General features: G+C 46.8%; 1 protein-coding gene across 3 annotated transcripts in view; it reads left to right on the top strand.

Moving 5' to 3' along the window:
- LOC103735528 (DNA (cytosine-5)-methyltransferase 3B) overlaps positions 1-13,952 on the top strand; it is a 39,073-nt gene that overhangs the window by 12,264 nt on the left and 12,857 nt on the right. For 2 of the 3 annotated variants that reach the window (XM_029564376.1, XM_029564377.1), the window contains exons 2-9: positions 3,452-3,614; positions 4,401-4,462; positions 5,157-5,273; positions 7,464-7,589; positions 8,184-8,393; positions 9,166-9,324; positions 11,447-11,554; positions 12,254-12,398. In XM_029564376.1, the coding sequence (XP_029420236.1) occupies positions 3,458-3,614; positions 4,401-4,462; positions 5,157-5,273; positions 7,464-7,589; positions 8,184-8,393; positions 9,166-9,324; positions 11,447-11,554; positions 12,254-12,398 (1,084 nt within the window). In that variant the 5' untranslated portion in view covers positions 3,452-3,457. Of the gene's footprint in view, positions 1-3,451; positions 3,615-4,400; positions 4,463-5,156; positions 5,274-7,463; positions 7,590-8,183; positions 8,394-9,165; positions 9,325-11,446; positions 11,555-12,253; positions 12,399-12,907; positions 12,968-13,952 lie in introns of all 3 variants that reach the window. The other variant, XM_008834829.3, reaches the window with a different exon arrangement.

Consider the following 13,952-nt stretch of genomic DNA (forward strand, 5'->3'; position numbering starts at 1 on the left):
TTAATATAGATAAAGCACAGAATAGCATCTGGTGAATTGTAAGCACTCAAACTATCTTACTAGGTAAAGATAGATAGGAAGCACATGACTTTGGAGATTGAACCTGGGGTCTCCTGAGAAGCAATTACTGTTATCACTAAGCTAAGAGCCTCATCTCCATCTAGATTACTTCTGGGAGAGAGGTCTAGGAGAGAACCCTTCCTTCCTGTCTTTGACCTCTGAGAAATAAGGAAGCCCAAGACAGGGAGGGCTTCCAGGCTGCAGGAGCAGCAGCAGCACATGGACAGGGACTGTGTTTGTTGGGCTTATGTATACAGCAGGGAGAGAGGGAGCGAGGCTTGTTTTTAATTGCAGGCACAGCTGCACAGTTGGCTGGCTGTAAGGCAAGTAGGATGGCACCTTGTCATAAGGAGTTGAAGATAAAGATACAGAAGTTTGTTTTTTTTTAATTTTATTTATTATTTTTATTTTATGTGTATTTTATTTTATGTGTATGAGTGTATTGCCTGGATATATGTACCCATATCATGCAATGCCACGGAGGTCAGAAGAGGGCTTCGGATTCCCCTGGAACTGGAGTTAAGGACGGTTCGTAGCCGCCATGTGGGTGCTGGGAATTGAACCCGGGTCCTCTGCAAGAGCAATCAGTGCTCTTAACTGCCGAGCCATCTCTCCAGCCCCAAAGATAATAGAAGTTTTTATGAGACAAGATGTCGTTATGTGTAACAGAATAGGTTTGGATTCATTAACTTAGGTTGGCCTCTGAGAATTTTGATGAGCCAGGTGTAGTGGCTCAATACCTGTAACCTTACCACTGGGGAGGCTGAGGCAGGGCTACTGTGAGTTCAAGGCCAGAAAAAGAAAAAGTCTGATAGAACATTGAGTTGTGCACTGTGAAAGGCATGATTTCCCTCTGAAGCATTGACATGTCTCATTTTCCTGGCTGTGAGTCCAGGGCACAAGGGCTTTGTGGAATATTATTGTTTTGGAGGAGGTGTGCTGTTCCCATTTCAGGTACTAGCTAAGTAGGTATTCTTAATGCTTCAGGGAAAGGTCCAAGGTAGTTAATCATTGTCCACTCTGGACAGCAGGGTCCATTTGGGGCTGCCTAGGGAGACAACACACTCCTGGCTTCAGTTGACCCAGTCAGGGACTCGCTGAGGGACTGAAGTCCACAAGGCTGTCTGAGGAAACCACCACCGCCCCTGGATGAGAGGTTGTGGCCTTCCTTTAGGCCTGACTCCATACCTCCTCCCTCTTCTGCTCCAGAGCTCCTTGAGGGTGTTAGCCCTCTGGAGCATCCCACCAGAGTTTATCCTCCCACCCAGGCCAGGTCACTTAGGGCTACTTGGTGCACTGATCAGCCCGAGCAGAAATGCTTATTATTCGGAAGCCTGTTCCAGCAGCTCTCCTGGGATTCTCCTGCTTGGCCTCAGGAACTGCCAAGGGTCAGCTAGCTTGACTGGTCCTGGTACCTAGCTGATGGGACTGGATCAGACACTTCTCAGGTCTTGTGGGGAGCAGAAGGGAGTCCTTGTGCTGAGGAAAAAAGCCCAAGAGCTGTGACCCCTGTGGGGCTGAGGAGAGTCCTTTTTGTTCTTTGTCCTTCTACACAGCGCTGCAGATGAATCACCCAGGAACCTGAGTAAAGTTTAGTTAAAATTCTGATGGAGCAGGTCAGGGTTAGGACTGTGCCCGAGATTCTGCAGTTGTTCTTTAATTTTAATTTTTATACTTCATTATGTGTGTATGCATATGTGTGTGTGTGTGTGTGTGTGTGCGTGTGTGCGCGCATATGCTCACATGTATGCATGTGTGCACACGTGGACATCAGAGGATAGCAGGAGGGAGTCCTTCCATGTGGGTTTTGGTGAGCCATTTCACTGGCCTCAGACTCTGGTTCTAAGTAGCTCCAGGATAATGCCATTAGTGGTCCCAGGTCACTGGAATGGGAGAGGTCTGCCTGCCCTGCTTGCTCAGTGTCCATGCTGGGGCATATATAGAGGATGGAACTGGTGCTTCCTTGAGTAAACTGCAACTCCACCTATGGGGCACCACAGGACCTGCTCTTATTGAGCTACCTCGCACCCCCTAGTGGATGTGACGCCTATAGCTTCCTCAGCCTGGTAGTACCAGGTGCTGCTTCCAGAAGGTTTGCTTCAGGAATAGCCTTTTCTGGTGACTGTCTCCATGGGATGGAAGCAAGGAGGGTACTGGTACCAAACAGGCAGCTGCTTAATGGGAACTCTTCTCTAGGCAGTTCCAGAGCAGGAGTATATGTGGTGAGTGTCTACTGTGGCTGTGGAGAGACTGAGGGGATGGGATTCTGAGAGCCTCATCATACTGTGCGACCTGCCTCCAACTCAGTAGAGATCAACCTGCCTCCCCCCGGCCCCGATGTGCCGGGATTAAAGGCATGGCTCCTTTTAACTACCCCCCCCAACTTTTTTGGTGGCATCTTCCCTGTGTATACCAGACTGTCCTCAGCTCAATCCTCTTCCTCTGCATCCTGAGTGCTACTGTTGCAGATGAGTCCCAAGTTGCACTTGATGTTGAAACCTTGGGATTTTAACCTGGTGCATCACTTTTCTTTTTCTCCAAAATGAACTCCCCATTTCCTGGGAGAAAGACGCAGTTTCTTGCATTCACACGTCTAATTGGTGCCCACAGCCAGGGCAAGGTCACACAGCCTATTAACCCACTGGTGAGGACATAGCCCTGTCTTAGCATGTTTAATAGGGACAAAAATGGGGAGACCAAGTCCTGGAAGTCAGGGAGAGGCTGCAGCAGGTCAGGGGCTGCTGCTCCTGGTAACTGTCCCAGCCTTTTGCCTGTGATTCCTCCATCCTTGTCTTCAGAATTTGGGACTCGGTCTCAGCTGGTGAGGGAGAAGGGAGTGAGTGATAGGCCAGATAACCAATGGGCTCCCGAGGATGGGCTGGGGTGGGGCTTATGCTGCCTTGGAGATGAGAGAAGCCTGTCTGGGAGAGGAGGGGCAGTGGGAAGGAGACCTGGAGACAGAACAAACAAAGGGGTCAGGAGGGAAAATAGTGCACAGGCTTCTTGAGGTCCAGCAGAAGCTGGGCAGGGAGAAGGGGCCAGGGACAGAGGGAACCTAGGCTGGCTGGAAGCAGGTTGGTGTAAGCATGCCCTGAATGCTTGTTTGAAGAGCTGGCTCATTGCACAGAACAGCCTCAGACCCCAGCCACACCATTCCCCTCCTCTGTGTGTGTGCTGGCACCTAAGGCTTCTAGGCTACCTGGCCACATGGAACCAAGTCCTGAGCCTTCAAGTTTGGTGAGCAGACCAAACAGGCTATGTATGGTGGGAGCCTCATGGGGTCAAGGACGGGATGTCAGCCGAGACTGGATCATAGTTAGGGAGGTGGGGTGTCCTGCACCCTATGGCGCCTGTGTCCCTCCTTCTTACTTCTCCTGATCTTCTCCCACAGGAAACAATGAAGGGAGACAGCAGACACCTCAATGAGGAAGAAGGTGCCAGTGGGTGTGAGGACTCCATCATTGTCAACGGAACCTGCAGTGACCAGTCCTCAGACACCAAGGATGCTCCCTCACCCCCAGTCTTGGAGGCAATCTGCACACCTGAGAGCAGAGGTGGGGCCCGGTAGGGATGGGTTGGGCTGAAGTTCTGACACAGCAGGTATTGTGACTGGTTTCAGCACAGACTAGATCACTGGTTCTCCTATGGTGTGGGCAGTGGCAGTGTGATGGGTGGGTGTTTCCTACTGCCCCTTCCTTTTAGGAGTCTCAGACCACCTGAAATTCAGCCCCCCGCTGATTTACATCCCCTCTCCTTTTTTGTTGTTCTTTTTGAGACAGGGTCTCCCTGTAGCCCCAGCTGGCTTAGAATGCTTATTTGTAGACCAGGCTGGTCTTGAACTCAGAGAACTGCCTGCTTCTGCCTCCCAAGTGCTGGGATTAAAGGCCTCTACCACCTCTGCCTTGGTTTGCAGGCCCTTGTATTATCCCTTTCTGTCTTAGAGTTCTAGTGTCCATTAGAACTTCTAGAAAGACAAAAGTGGCTTATTTCTATGTTCATCCCAATAGGCACTTGATCATATGAGAACACTTATTGTGTTCAGTGTAAGAAACCAGTTTGGCCATTTAAATGCAGCTGTAGTTTTAGAATTGGGCTATGAAGGAATGAGTTTCCTCTCTTCCTTACTGCTTGCTTAGCTTATAGATAGGAAGACATGAGCCTGGGAGCCTGCTTCCCTGCCCTCTTGCCTTGTGACTACGTAGAGGAGATGAGGAATGCTTGGTTTGTGAGTAGGCACAGGCCACAGTCTTGAGGACTCCTATTACTATTATCAAGGCCATCCTCCTGGCCCGTGACCACTGTCCTATTTCCCAAATGTGAACTTTGATTTTCCTCCATAGGCCGCAGATCAAGCTCACGATTGTCCAAGAGGGAGGTCTCCAGCCTGCTAAGTTACACTCAGGTACCCTCTGGGTATTTCTTTAGCTTTGAGTTACAGTTAGGATTTACAAGTTAAAATTAAAATCATTTATTTTTTTTCTTTTTTTCTTTTTTTTTTTGTCTTTTTGAGACAGGGTCTCCCTGTAGCCTCAGCTGTCCTAGAACTCACTATGTAGACCAGGCTGGCCTTGAACTCCCTGAGATCTGCCTGCCTTTGCCTCACAAGTGCTGGGACTACAGGCGTGCGCCACCACGCACGGCTAAAATCATTTATTTTAACTAATCCTGAAAGCTTATATTATCAGAGTCTTCCTGTGTATTGAAAATAATATATTTCTGTGACTAATAGCACTAAATTAAAAGAAAAATGGACTCATTCCTAGAATGAGCCTGACTTGGCTATGGTATGTTTAGCTTTTGTTTTAATTTGGTTTTTGAGACCAGGTCTGACATGGTAGTCCTTCCTGGCTGACTTGGTGTCCACCTCTTGGCTTGTGTCCCTCTAGATGGTGAAAGTTGCAGAAGCTTGCCTGGCAGGCAACCTGTCATTTATAACATTTCTATAATTTGACCTGGGGTTTATCTTTTCTTTCCTGTCCTAAGTTGTGGTCCTGTGGTTAGCTAGCATGAAATCTTAAGAAAATTGAAGTAGATAAAGATTCTGGGTGTTCGTCACTTCACTGCATTGGGAAATTCATTCTTACTCCTTTCCATAGGACCTGACTGGAGATGGAGATGGAGATGATGAAGTAGAGGAGGATGGGGATGGCACTGAAATTCCAGTCATGCCAAAACTCACTCGGGAGACCAGGATACCCTCTGAAAGCCCAGCTGTAAGTACCCCCTGCCCTGCCCAGGCACTTCCCACCATCATGGACCTGCATAGAAAGCAAGGTTGAGGTAAATTGTTTAATCAGAACAAAAATGTAGGGCATATGTGTGCCACAACATGAATGCCTGTCAAATAATACCTTCTCTCCTACCATGGTGGGTCCCAGGAATCAAGCCTAAGGTGGTTAGGCTTACACACTGAGCCCAGCCCCCTAAGTTGTATGTATTCATGTCCTTCAGCCAACAGAATGATTCAGATTATAATCTGAACTTCAAGGTAAAGATGACCTTGGACAAAGGTCAAAGAATGTATATGAGCCACAGTGGCTTGATTGACCAAACACATTACCCCAAGAGCTTGCTAAGCAAAAGTACTTGAATTTTGCCATCTTCAACATTCTCTGGCCACAGTTCTTCTGAGGTCTTTATATTCACTTGATATTCCTACAGAAAGTCATCTGGAGCGGATGTTTTCCCTCTAGTGAGTGAACTGGATTGATGTCACATGAAACAGTGGTTTCTCCCCTACTAAAACCACAGGTTCATTTTTTTAAATCCCTATTGATGCCAGGAAAAAAGGGAGGCTTCTTGAAAGTTCAGATTAAACTGGTAAGAATGGATATTATACTTGGCCTTGATTGACAAGCCCAGATGTGATAGATAGATCCTTGATCTTGGTATCTCTGTGTTCTCTCTAAATGCATTAATTTTAAAAGTCCCTAAGCTGGAGAGATAGAGTGCTTCTTACTTTTGTCAAGGACTTTGGTTCAGTTCCCAGCACTTATAGCCCTGTATAACTCCAGTTTCAGGTGATCTAATGCCCTCTTGTAGCCTAAGCTGGCTCCTGCATGAACATGGTGCATAGGAATTCATATAGATTCACACACATACATATAAGTAAAAAAAAAAAAAATCTTAAAAAGAACAAGGGTTAGGTCTGGGTAGGTAGCGCAAATGTGTAATGTCAGTACTTAGGAAGTAGAGGCCAGAGGATCAGTGTATCACTCTGCAGCACAGGGTGGACTAGAACTCCTCTTCTAGATCAGTCTGTCCTCTTACTCTCCTGTGCCACCAAGCCTGGGCTTCTAAGTGGTATGGGATCAGACCTAGGACTTCTTGGTATGGTGGCGCTTGCTTCCAACCCTCAGGAAGCAGAGGCAGGTTGATCTCACTCTTCATAGTGAATGCCAAGCTAATTTGAACTGTAGCCCTTGGCCATTGAGCCTTCTCATCTTTCTAGCTCCAAACCCAAGGCTTGTTGTGTGTGAGCCAAGTAATCTACCAACTGAGCTATAGCCACAGCTCTCAATGGATTTGAAATTTAGAAAATATCTGTAGAGCTCTGTCGTTTCTTGGCTATGGGAGATGTATGTATGAGTCTTTCTTGACTACTCTGGGAGTTAGCAATCAGTAGTTTCCAGGTTGATGTGGCTCAGCTGTCAGTTAACTTACGTGAGTCATTTTTTCTTTGGGTATATGTACTGCCTCAATGAGACTTTGAGCCAGGCATAGCAGTTGGAGGAAAGTATGAGTTCTAGTCTACCCTGAGCTAGAGAGACAGTAATACTGTCTGAAAAGATAAAACGACAAAAACAAAACATCGAAGAACAGAAAACCAAAGAACATTTCAGAGTTCTTGAAATGTAAAAGACACAGCAGATGAGTTCAATATGTGACGTGACAACTATTGTAATAATTTGACCTTCCCTGAATTCAGTATGTATTTACCCCATTTTGTACACAGATTTCCAACAACTTCCCTACGTCTAAACATTATTTTGTTTTTGAGCTGAGACTGACCTTAGACCCCAGTCTGCTGAGTGCTGGGATTATAGACTTGCAACAACCAAGTTCATGGCATTTTGATGGAGCTTATGGGCTTCTCTCTAATCTAATGCTTTCTTGAAAAACCCAGTGATTATTGGAGTATTTGGTTTAAGGTAATTACTAATCCCAGTTTGCTGGTGCCCATTCGAACTGGCCCAATCTGTATGTAATAACAAACAAGACAGTCTATTGATGGTCCTGTCACCTTCAATACCCTTATTACATCAGTCCAGAGTTGGCATTTTAATTATTGTTCACTTCACGTTGACCAGAGGCCACTGCAAGGCCTAATCCTTTGTGGACGCCTGCCTCAGACCCCATGCCTCCAGTCACCTAAAGCCCACTCTTTATCCTCTTGCTTTTAGGTGCGAACCCGAAATAGCAATAGTACCTCCAGCCGGGAGAGGCGCAGAGCCTCCCGGAGAGTCACCCGGGGCCGGCGGGGCCACCACCAAGTGCACGATTCCCCTGTGGAGTTTCCAGCTACCAGGGTTTGTCCCCCTGACCCAGCCTTTGATTGAAAGATCTGTCTCACTCACCTCAGCTGTGGCTGTTGTATATATAACCTTTCTGTGTCCTTTCGTCACACTCACCTGCTTTTCAGGGTCTTCCTTTCTCTCCTGGCCCAGTGGCTTCTGTCCTGACTGAACCTGCTTGGAACTATGTTAAGGGTGCATGAGTTTCCTATTAGCTAGTTGATGTAGGAATGGATCTGAAAGCCACTGACTTCACTCTTCTCTGTAGTGTCTCTCTGGCTGTCCTGAGGCAACCTCCACAGGTCCAGCACACCCTGCTTCTTCTGCTTCCAGATGTACAAGAGACAGTTAACCGGGGATCCCACCCTCTCTGAGCTCCGCTTCTGCCCTGAGCATTTACCCGTCATTGCACTCACATCCCTCTTCTGTGTCTGCTCTACCTTGGAGTGGGGTTAAGTGGCTGCCACCTCTTGATCCTATAAAACTCTCTTCCAGGGTCTAGATTTGTTTCTTCATACTTGCTCGTGTGGAAATCCCTTGGGGGAGGCTGTTCCTATGCATCTCCACCTGCTTTGCTTTGCTGTCTTGACTGTGTCCTTCTGTCTACAGTCCATGAGGCGGAGGGCAAGAACATCAGCAGGCACGCCGTGGCCATCCCCATCCAGCCCCTACCCCACCATCGACCTCACAGATGAAGAAGTGACACCTGGGAGCAGCAGGACCCCCTCCGTTGACCTAGGCCAGGACAGCCAGCAGGAGAGCATGGACTCCACACAGGTGGATACAGAAAGCAGGGATGGAGACAGCACTGAGTATCAGGTACTGCTCAGAATGGCTTCATGCCCTGGGTTCCTCAATACCTCATATACAGGGGAGAAAAGGAAAGATTTGAAAGTTCTATAGCCTTTAAAGTCTTTGGTTTGAGATAGGGTCTCCCTCTAGCCCCAGCTGGCCTGGAACTCTATGTAGACCAGGCTGGCCTTGAACTCACAGAGCTCCACCTGCCTCTGCCTCCCCAGTGTCTGCATGTGTGCAAGGGAAGTGCACCTGGGATGTGCAGTCACTGACACTAGAAGTCAGAAGAGGCATCAGATACCCCCGGGACTGGATTTACAGATAGTTGTTAACTGAATATCAAACCTGGGTCCTCTGCAAGAGCAGCCAGTGCTGAGCCATCTCTCTAGCCCTTTTTTTTTTTAATGAGACAGGAGCTGGCCTGGAACTCGCTATGTAGACCAGACTGGCCTTGATCTCACAGATCTGCCTACTTCTGCTGGAATAAAGGCACCCAGTAGCACCTTGAATTTTTTTTTTTTTTTTTTCGGTCTTTTTGAGACAGGGTCTCCCTGTAGCCCCAGCTGCCCTGGAACTCACTATGTAGACCAGGCTGGCCTTGAACTCACAGAGATCTGCCTACCTCTGCCTCCCAAGTGCTGGGATTAAAGGCACTAGCCACCACGCCTAGCAGCACCTTGAATTTTATAGTAAACTTTCCACTCTTGGTCAGTGGAGTTTCATAATTTGGTCTGGTATCATTTGTCTTTCACTGGGATTCCTCATGTTTTTTTTTTTTTTTTTTTTGTTCTTATAGGACGGAAAGGAGTTTGGAATAGGCGACCTTGTGTGGGGAAAGATCAAGGGCTTCTCCTGGTGGCCTGCCATGGTGGTTTCCTGGAGGGCCACCTCTAAGCGCCAGGCCATGCCAGGCATGAGATGGGTACAGTGGTTTGGTGATGGCAAGTTCTCTGAGGTGAGTCCAGGGGAAGGCTGGTTTGTGGGGCTCAGAGTCCTGAGGCCTGGCTTCCCTTCCTGTGGGTGCTCTGAGGTCAGCTTTCTAACCCTGGATGTAGTAAGTTTTGACACTGGGTCTGGAAGAAAAGATTCTTTCTGAGTTATGTGTCTTAAATATACTTGGTAGCTTGTGGAACTACAGACAAATCTTACTCTCAAAAAGCTTTAGGGATTAGAATTTACTTATTTTGTATTTGCTTCTGGGAAGGGACAGTTACTAGTATGAACTCTGAAGGGTGTCAGGGGTGGTGGCGGGTCAGACATACATTATTCAAAAGAACATGTGGTTGTAACAAAGTATTATCTCTGCCATTTAGGGTCAGGAGTTCATGTGTTTCTGTGCCAGGAATCCAAGTTGGAAGTTTTTTTTTCTCCCATAACGTTACAGTTATTTCACCAGTAATTTCAGCATTTGGGAAGCTGAGGCAAAGGGACTGACTCAAGTTTGAACCAGCCTGCTTTTTCATTAATTCTGCGCCAGATTGGCTGTTGAATATGACCCTGTCCTGAACAAAGGAAACAATATTGATTGGTATTAGGAATTGAAATTGAATTCATTTTGGGTAATGAGGGTCTTCTGGGCATAAAATAGATTATTTCTATTTGTCTTTGAGTCTGTAGATCCAACTTAGATACCTCACCTGTACTAGACAGGTTCTGTCAATGAGGAATTCCAGCATTTCTCATAAATTGGGTTCCCTTAGGGCCATTTCCACAAATAAACACTGAAATTTCCTAAGGACAAGAACCATAGGACAAGTCTGTCTGATAGGAGAGGCTGCATGCAGTCATGCTGTCTGACCAGCAGAGGGAGCAGGAGGACTTGTGTCCTGGGCCTAGACTGGCCTGGGAAGCATCACCCTCCAGGATCTGCCCAAGACTTCCATGACATAGAATGGGAATGTTTGCCTTTGTGTTAATCCAAGGAGACGTGGCATGCGCTTATTCAGACAGGGTCAGACGGCAGTAAGGTGCTGTATGGGGCTGGTAGGATTATGGGATGGGATTAGTATGCTATGGCTTTGGCCAAGGACTGAGACCTGCCCAGAGCCTACCTAGCTAGCTCTTGCTGTGTTCTGCTCATTGGCTAGAGCAGTTGCCAGTTTCTTGTCACCCATGGTGGCCCTGCCACAGAGGTGAGGCTCTGGGTACAAGATGAGCTGAGCATAAGAGCAAGGATTGTAGACTGGGGCATCCCATGTGTCCAGTTGTGATCAGCTACCTGGGACACCCACTCATCTTCCCACTCACGAGGAATCCCAGCTAGAATTCATTTCTGCCTTGGCTGGGTACTTGTGAGTAATAGGAGCTCATGCTATGCTGAGTACATTCTCTAAACCTATACATCGTGTGATCACTGAATGCCAGTCCAAAGACTAAACACTCATCCTCATGCTCAGGAAGGGCAGAGAACATGTGTACAACCCCACATACAAAGTACATGAAGAATACATTCAAGGTGAATTTCAGGACCAAGCCTTATGTTTATACCAGTGACATTTGGTCTGTCACGCATGTATACACAGCTGAAGCACATAGCATATGCCTAATTATACTAACAGCATTCCTCTTAACTAATTTTAGAGTTTTCTACCTTACAAGGTATGTTTTCTTGTTTATTTTTGGCATTGGAATATGTTTTGTTTTCTGGAGACAGAGTCTCTGTAGCTCCAGCTAGTCTAGAACTCATTATGCTTCAATCTAACAGCTCTTCCTGCCTCTGCCTCCCACATGCTGGTATTAAAGACATGTGCCACCATAGTATCTTTTTAATTTATTATTTTTGTCTTTTATGTGTATGAGTATATTGCCTGTATACATGTAAGGATACCCATGCCATTCAATCCCCATAGTTCAGAAGAGGGCATCAAATCCCCTGGAGCTGGAGTTATGGATGGTTGTTAGCTGTCATGTGGGTGTGAGAATTGAACCCAGGTCCTCTGTAACAGCAGCTAGTGCTCTTAACCTCTGAACCATCTCTCCAGCCCATCTTTTAACTGTCCCAGAAATGGGCCTCTCAGAGAACCTGTGCACCTTCATCTCAGGTATGGGTAGATGCTTATGGTGTCTTTCTCTCCTAGGTCTCTGCAGACAAACTGGTGGCCTTGGGGCTGTTCAGTCAGCACTTTAATCTGGCCACCTTCAATAAACTGGTTTCTTACAGGAAGGCTATGTACCACACTCTGGAGGTAATGTGGGTGTGGGTGCTAGCTAGAACTTAACCCTGGGACCCAGGAGAAAGAAACCTTCTGAAAGATAGCTATAGTTCATGCCTCCATGTTGCCAAGGTTAGCTTGGAGGAGACAGGAATATAGTGATGGTAATGTCAATGGATGGAGAGGACAAGGGTTTGCGATGTTACAGGACATCACCAGTAAGTTAGTACTGCCATTTAGATCAGTAATGATGACTGCTGTACCTGTGGGGCCAATAGTCATACTACTAAACAGGTTCTGGATTCCTGTAAGTCTTGTCCTTCAAGGTGTAGACCAGGAAGTTAAGTGAGGCCAGTTACCCCCCACCCCCAAGCCATTAGAGTCCTTAATGCCTGGCTTGGCTTATGTATTTTAATATCAGAACTTGAATTGAATTCCTCTCCCAAAGAGAGAGCCAACCAGTCAGATTCCCCACAGGGAAGAGATCATATCTGGTGCCTGTAGGGAAAGGACATCCCCCACCCCCATTCCTATAGTCTGCTGCTTCCTTACCCCTCTCTCCAAAGCATCCCCCTGTCAAATAGCACAGCTCAGGACAGCTGTCTGGCTCTGAAAAGTCCCAGTGTGAAGGAAATGCAGGCCCCTGACAGAGGGGATCCCTGGGTTCATCCTGACATACACATCCTCCTACTCCCGTTCATGGCCAGACCTTGCCTTGATTTGTCTTGGCAGAAAGCCAGGGTTCGAGCTGGCAAGACCTTCCCCACCAGCCCTGCAGACTCACTGGAGGACCAGCTGAAGCCCATGTTGGAGTGGGCCCACGGAGGCTTCAAGCCCACTGGGATTGAGGGCCTCAAACCCAACAACAAGCAACCAGGTGGGAAAGAATCCCCAATATTGCTGATAATGTATCCCTCAGACCAGAGTGCTATCCCAGCTGCCACGTGCTGGACTCAGCACTTCCATAGCCCAACACAGGCCAAGGCTCTTAAAAGCCTGGAAGACATGAGGTTGCTGCTGCCGCTTTGCTTAGCTTCCCTGGCTGCTTTGTTCCCAAGGCCATGTGTAATTATCATTTTAAGTTGAAACCTTAGTTTTGTTTTATGTATGAGTGTGTTTTGTCTACATATTACGTGCGTCATGTGTGCAATGCCATGGAGACCAGAAGACCGAAAGTAGGCATTAGATCCCCTAGAATTGCAGTTACTAATAATTGTTAGCTGCCATGTAGGGCACTGGTGAAATTTAGTTACCAAAACGCCCACATGCCACCTAACACAGCTCCCTTATCTCCTCACTGTGTTACACCTTGGTTTAACAAAGTGGGGGTTAGACCTGAACAGCTTGCATCTAATGTAATGTTTTTCTTTTGTTTCCCTAAAAAAGTGGTTAATAAGTCGAAGGTGCGTCGTACAGGCAGTAAGGACTTAGAATCCAGGAAACACGGTACTCCCTCCTCATCTTTGCCTATTATATTTTCTTTCCTCTCATGTAATTTCTTGTCATTTTCAATGCACACTGGAAAAGAATCAAATGTCCTAAGTTGATCTGAATCTCTTGCCTCTACCACTCCCCCAATCTTCCTCAGGCTAACCTGGGTGCACAGCCAACCTCTTCTTAGCACTCTTTGGGTTCCTGCTGTCTCTTTATTTTGTAACAAAAATGGTATATGTACTGTCAAGTGGCACTTTGTCATGAAGGCTATTTATGTTGTCTTTTATATTAAAAAAAAAGTTTATTTTTATGTGTATGAATGTTTTGCTTGCTTGTTTGTAAATGGGTGCGTCGATGCACGCACTGGCGATGGAGGCCAGAGGAGGGTGTTGGAGCTCCTGGAAGTTAAGGATGGTTGTTAGGCACCAAAGCTAGGTCCTCTGCAAGAGCAGAAAGAGCTCTTAGCCTCCAAGCCGTCTTTCTAGCCTGTGTGTTTTCCTTTTTTTTTTCTTTTTTAATATTTTATTATTCTTTATGTATATGAGTATATTGTCTGCATAAATGTCAGTGCACCTGTGTTGTGCAATGCCTGTGGAGGTCAGAAGAGGGCATCAGATCCCATGGAACTGTAGTTATAGACAGTTGTTAGACGTCATGTGGATGTTGGGAATCGAACCCGGGTAGCAGCCTGTGTTCTTAACCACTGAGCCATCTCTCTAGCTCTGGATTTTTTTGAGACAGGGGTATCTCTTTAGCCCCAGCTGGCCTGGAACTCACTATATTGACCAGGCTGGCCTTAATTTCACAGAGATCTGCCTGACTTGGCTTCTCGAGTGCTGGAATCTGCTGTTATACCTGACACTCATTTAAGATCCCCTTGCCTCTGCCTCCTGAGTGCTGGCATTAAAGGCGTTTTTCATTTACTTATTTTGTGATTTTTTTTTTTTTTTTGTCTGCTTAACATACATGAAGATCAGAGAAACTTTCAGTACTATGA

This window comes from Nannospalax galili, unplaced genomic scaffold, assembly GCF_000622305.1.
Source record: "Nannospalax galili isolate Female #2095 unplaced genomic scaffold, S.galili_v1.0 scaffold1357, whole genome shotgun sequence".
In the NCBI taxonomy this organism is placed as follows: domain Eukaryota; kingdom Metazoa; phylum Chordata; class Mammalia; order Rodentia; family Spalacidae; genus Nannospalax; species Nannospalax galili.